The sequence below is a fragment of the Microchirus variegatus genome (genome assembly GCF_963457635.1).
Source record: "Microchirus variegatus genome assembly, chromosome: 3".
Classification (NCBI taxonomy): Eukaryota; Metazoa; Chordata; class Actinopteri; order Pleuronectiformes; family Soleidae; genus Microchirus; species Microchirus variegatus.
The window spans coordinates 36,228,336-36,234,335 of record NC_139804.1 but is presented as its reverse complement, the minus strand read 5'-3'; the positions used below and the strand labels follow the sequence as shown (position 1 = coordinate 36,234,335).

The window sequence follows — 6,000 nt, the reverse complement described above, 5'->3', positions numbered from 1 at the left end:
CTATCTATCTATCTATCTATCTATCTATCTATCTATCTATCTATCTATCTATCTATCTATCTATCTATCTATCTATCTGCTAGCAAGCTAACTATCTCTCTCTTATTGTGAAGGGTCGAACCGGAAGTGCCTCTGCTCACCGCGGGCAGCTTGTCGCTCGGCTCTTCCCGGCAGCCTCTCGGTGCAGAAAGCTTTTCTTCTCACAGCAGCAGCGGGGCTTTCTCACCGCACACACCGGCTATTCATCACAGGAAACCGCGCACTCACGGCTCAGAAAACAAGGACACTTTTTCTCGGTCGTGTACCGTCCCCGTCCCTCCTTTCAGTTTTGAGGACGTATTTGCCTCCCTCCCTCCCCTCCCCCCGTTTTTTTTTTTTTATATTTTATTATAAAAACATTTTTTTTTATTATTGAGAACGTTTTCCCTTCTCTGTCAGAGTGTGTGTGTCGCGTACTCGGGTTTCTTGTGCTGACATGGTAGATTATCACGCTGCCAATAACCAGTCGTCGTCCGGCGCAGTGCAGACCTACATGGAGCAAGAGAACGATTGGGACCGGGACCTGCTCCTGGACCCGGCCTGGGAGAGACAGCAGAGAAAGGTAAGCTCGACCGGAGCCCGGGGGCCCAGCTGGGATCGAACCTAGCCGGGCTGAGAGGAGGCGGTGGCGGTGGCGGTGGCGGCGGCAGCAGCAGCGGGCGGAAAGAAAATGGCAGGGGAGGGATGGGATGGGATGGGGAGTGGAGGTCAGAGCCAAAGACTACGGGCCTCGGATTTGCTCTATAAACCCCACAGCTGCACCCACCACTGTCCCACTTTATGTCACCCGTGTACCGACTCCTCACAGCCCGGCTCCCCCTCCCCGCTCTCCCCGCTCTCCCCCCCCTCGCCCTCTGCGTCTCTTTCCACTGATCAGCCGCTGATTAGCTTCTTGGTCTGAATGGAAAAAAAAGTACGCGGTTGTAAAGCTGCTGTTTTCTGCTTTCTGTCAAACGTGATTTATTCACCCTTCACCCCCTTCACCCTCCTTCTCTGGCTCTCTGGCCGGAAACAGGTCGCCCCATTGTTGCACGAAAAAAAGCCCCAAAAATAGTGATTGTGTGAGTGAAACGGCGTGTTTGTGAAGGGTGTAGCAGCAGCAGCAGCAGCAGCTTGGCCCACTTGATAAGAGTGAGGCGAGGCTGACAAATCTGACCGATACCACCTTTGTCGAGGCCGATATTTACACTCCGGGACTTTGATTCATCCAAGTCAAATCGAGACAAATTCTATTACGTTTTATTTTGAAAAATATAGATAATAAAAAAAATTGTGTGTACAGATGAGCATTTCAGCTGTGCTTCTGAACACGCGTGTATCGTCCGCATACATGATAATGCATGGTTCACTGTAAGAAAGTACTTGTTTTGAATGAATGGAGCCTTTCATTTACAGTCGATGTTCAAGTTTTTGGACGATGAGAACGTACAGGAAGTGAACGCAGATAAATGTGTCAAAAAAGAAAAGAAAAACCTGGTCACTTTTCGTCCATTTAGATTGAAACACAGCTCCCGCCGTCATTGCAGTCAGTAGAGTCTCAGCTGCCGAGCAACCACGGGTTGCCAGTTACGTCAGAAAAGGAAACCTAAAAGATTCTCTGTGTTTTTGAATTTGAATGTAGTCACTGTTTTTGGCCACATTCTTGCATATGGTACTTTTAACTGTTTAATACTAGAGTTGTGTGGACGGAGAGCAAAGGTTGTGTGTGTTTTTTTAAAATAATAATCAAAGAAAGGACTAGTATGGGTGTAGCCTGATCACCAGGTAGCAGGAAGCACCTCAACACAAAGCAGTACAGTTCAGTTTGTGTTGGGTTGTAAAGTTGTGCAGGCTAATAACGTAGCGCACGTCCAGTCGGGCTGCTGTAGAAACATGTTGGTACAAGATGGTGGCCGTCGTAAAGCAAGGCCCTCGTCTGGAGAACATGTAAAGTTTTTATTCTTTGGCTGGAAAGAAAGAAACCAATTGGCTTTTATTTTTGAAAGTGATTTATAACGGCTGTCGCGATTCCTACGTCCCCATCCCGATTTAATGTAAAGCCAGAGGTTAACGCGTCTAAATTCTGTTGTGGAGAGAGTCAAACTGCAACCGGGGTGAAACGTAAAGCTTAAGTCATTGAACCAAATTCCAGACATTCTCAAGAACCTTTTCAAACCTCAGAGTATTAGAAGCATCGCAGCTATGTTAACTATTCAAAAAATCCACGAGAGAAGAATGACAGTAACGCGTTTACAGACCAACACCTTCTTCTTCTTCATAAAACGATCTGTGGTTCTCGAACCGGTTCTGTTTCGGTTACTCTTACGATCTCGCACACGAAAATACCTCCTCGCTGGTGGGAAAAGATGTCGCGGCTAACGTTTTAGCGATGCCTGCCCGCGTTGCTGTGGTCATATTTGGTGTCGCGTAAGAGTCCGAACATTTGAGCAGTTAAGAAATCTGCAGCAGAGCAAGTGGGCGTTGAGTTTGTGTGCTGTGTGAAACGCAGGAAATTCTGACACCAAACCACTTGGCACCACATTGTGCACAGAGTCCTGTGCGTTTCGGCCTTTTTGGCCCTAACGCTATCCCCCAAACATCCATCCACGCTGCTGCACTCTTTCCCCCCCCGTCTTCATCCACGCCTTTCCCCCTTTGCTCGTCTTGTTTTTGTGTAATAGATGCTGCCGGGCTGTGATTGATGCCACTGTGTGCTGCAATACTTTACAACCTGTGTGCACTTTCCCCCAGGATGGCAATAAAAGCCATCCACTAAAATTTACTAGACTAAGGTGACCTAGTTTTCCAACGCAGCGTTTTTTTCCCCTTCAGGCAGCCGCCATGCTGAATGAACATTCCCCCAAGAAGAAACCTGTCAGAAATACAGAGGAGTGGTTTTCACACTGGGAATGTTTAAAGGGGCCAATCCTGATAAAATGTATATATCGTAAACATACCTTCGTGACTTTACAACACCACTCGTGGCCTACATCAGATTTTTAAGGCCTCGTCCCAATACAACATATTTTTTTTCCCACTTGGTTTTGAGTAACCTTGACCGTAAATTCCCCCTCGTAAAGGGAAGTGGCAAATTAGCGTATAGAATGCAACGAACGTGCTAACCTACGTCACATGTTGACAATTCTACCGGTGGAGCGTGCTACTATTTTCATTCAGGGAAAATGCCGGCGGATCCAGCCGTTGTGTTGCCTGTTGCCTGTTGCCTGTTGGCTGTGTTTGTTTTTCTCCGTCCTCGTAAACGCTACGCTATATCGCTACGCTATATCGCTACGCTATATTGAAATCTGAAATCCAGGGTTTTCGTGTTCAAGTAAACGCTGTTGCACACATCCAAAACACTGACAAAACTACCCAGATGTAGCAGAGCTAGCGACTATTGGCCGAGTGCTTCGAGAGCGTTCGCCCGTCATGTAGAGCTACATGACGGGCGAACGCTCTCGAAGCACTCTTGTAGCAGAGCTAGCTAGCGGCTATTTGCCGAGTGCTTCGAGAGAGTTCGCCCGTCATGTAGAGCTACATGACGGACGAACGCTCTTGAAGCACTCTTGTAGCAGAGCTAGCTAGCGGCTATTTGCCGAGTGCTTCGAGAGCGTTCGCCCGTCATGTAGCTCTACATGACGGGCGAACGCTCTCGAAGCACTCTTGTAGCAGAGCTAGCTAGCGGCTATTTACCGAGTGCTTCGAGAGCGTTCGCCCGTCATGTAGAGCTTCATGACGGGCGAACGCTCTTGAAGCACTCTTGTAGCAGAGCTAGCGAGCGGCTATTTGCCGAGTGCTTCGAGAGCGTTCGCCCGTCATGTAGAGCTACATGACGGGCGAACGCTCTCGAAGCACTCTTGTAGCAGAGCTACCTAGCGGCTATTTGCCGAGTGCTTTGAGAGTTCGCCCGTCATGTAGCTCTACATGACGGGCAAACACTCTCGAAGCACTCGGCAAATAGCCGCTAGTTAGCTCGTTCGCTAGCTCTCAGTTTTCCGACATTGGTGTTCAAAGCTCAACGGTCCCGTGGATGTGCATCAAACCAACATATTCCGACACATTTCGACATCGTAACGCGCTTATTTGAGAAAATTTATTACAACGAAACAGTTCCTCGGCAGATGTTGGCCGCCATCTTTGTTGAAAAATATCAGCCGGCTCGCTGAATTCGCAAAGCATCGCGGGTAATTTCATCTTTCACTTCGTTTGAAGCCCGCATCGGAGCTCGCTTCGTTTTGAGGGTTTATTATAACGACAAAATCGCACTTCACACGTGAACGCGCACAATTTAGGATTAGGGCAAAAATGTAGGGTTAGGGGAGGTTTTTGGACGGGGGCCCTAAGTCTCAAAAGGGCGCGGAGAGGCAGTATATCGAAGAAGAATCACTGCTCGACAGTGTTGAATGATTTAAGAGGGTGTGTATTTGTGTGTGTGTGTTTGTGTTTGTCTGCTAACCAGGCTAAATCACCCTATTTGTTCTCTAACCAGTCGGATGACTGGCATACTTTCCATTGGCGTGACAACATACCGCCGCGCCAAGCGTTGAATTTTGCATACTTATCGGGGCCGCTCGGCAGTTTAGCCACGGACGTGAGACATTCCTGCTGTTGATGAGCATCACACCTGGTATGTCCACCGGTCCACACGTCCTCAGACGTTACCCGATGCCAGTTGAGTCAACCGTGCAACCTCTGCATATTTGTCTCACGCGGGGTCAAAGTTTTCCCTAAAAGGAAACTTTACCCTGCCAATCATTAACAGAGTCGGGGCTGGTTGTGTAAACCTGGGCTGAGGTCCACTCCTGCATTCCCCCCACGCACACTCATCGGTGTCAGACGCTGATGGCTTGCGCGGTGGACGGAGCCCGGCGGGCGACACGACACGACGCGTCCCACTGTAAAGTTTTGAGCTGGGTGAACTAAAGGCGAATTCCTGCAGTGTATTCACGCTCACTGTGCCAGTTATTGCACAAAAGGGGAAAAGCAAACGCCTCCTGCAGGAACATCCACAGAGAAGTGGATCTAATGAGTGTGGGAATGAGCTTGTCCTTGTAATGTGTGTGTGTGTGAGTGTGTGTGTGTGAGGGGGTGAGTCTGTAAAGTCAAGAAAAGGGAGTGGTTTGTCGTTGGCAGGTTTTTTCTATCGCACTGACTTTTGCACATTCACCATGTTGAGTAACACAAGAGGGGGAGAAGGAAAAAGGCGGCACTGCCTCTTGTGCGTGTTTTTGCCTCAGTGCAGCGACAGGAAAAAGTGAGCAGGGGAGTCATGTGACCAAAGCCTCGTTTTGACATTTGAACTCAGAACACTGTGTAACTATAACTGTGCAAACATTAGAAAGTCGTACACGGCGCAGGCAGAGCTCGTCTGACTTTATCTGCTCAGTAGGAAGATGTTTGGCTCCAACGTCTCGCTTGTTTTAGGAGTCTCTCGTCATTTAGATGTTTCCGGAGTTGAACAGTGTGAATGTGTGTTTCTCTGGCAAAGACCTTGTCCTTGCGGTGTGTGTGTGTGTGTGTGTGTGTGTGTGTGTGTGTTTCCAGTTCCACGTTTCCCCAACACCACCCCAGAGTGGAGTGGACTGAGCGGCAGTAAAGCAGCAGAGTCCAGTTAACAACGGTTTGTTACAGGCAAAGCTTCCCTCCTGACAAACATGTTATTAAGTCTCCGTGCTCAGGGATCCTCCACAGGTTCAGACATGTCAAAGTACGCCGTGACGCGAGTGTTGGCGGTGGTTTTTTCCGGCGACGGGTCGGCTTCGGCGTTCACCGTTTATCGTGTCGTGGTTTCGAGGAGAGAGTGGATGAGGAGTGAAAGCACACAAACCAGGGCCTCATTTGTCAAGGTGATGCATTTTTGAAATCGCTGCCACTTGTTGTGATGTTTCCCCTCTGATGCAGCAGCCGTGTTGGGTTAGAAACCGTACACGCGGTCGTTCAGTCAGTGTGTGTGTGTGGTCACTGTTAACTATGCAAATCGGC

General features: G+C 48.8%; 1 protein-coding gene across 2 annotated transcripts in view; it reads left to right on the top strand.

Moving 5' to 3' along the window:
* The first annotated feature begins 255 nt into the window (after positions 1-255).
* LOC310924897 (alpha-actinin-4-like) overlaps positions 256-6,000 on the top strand; it is an 80,134-nt gene continuing 74,389 nt past the window's right edge. For both annotated transcript variants that reach the window (XM_083886746.1, XM_083886747.1), the window contains exon 1: positions 256-601. In XM_083886746.1, the coding sequence (XP_083742872.1) occupies positions 476-601 (126 nt within the window). In that variant the 5' untranslated portion in view covers positions 256-475. The remainder of the gene's footprint in view (positions 602-6,000) is intronic.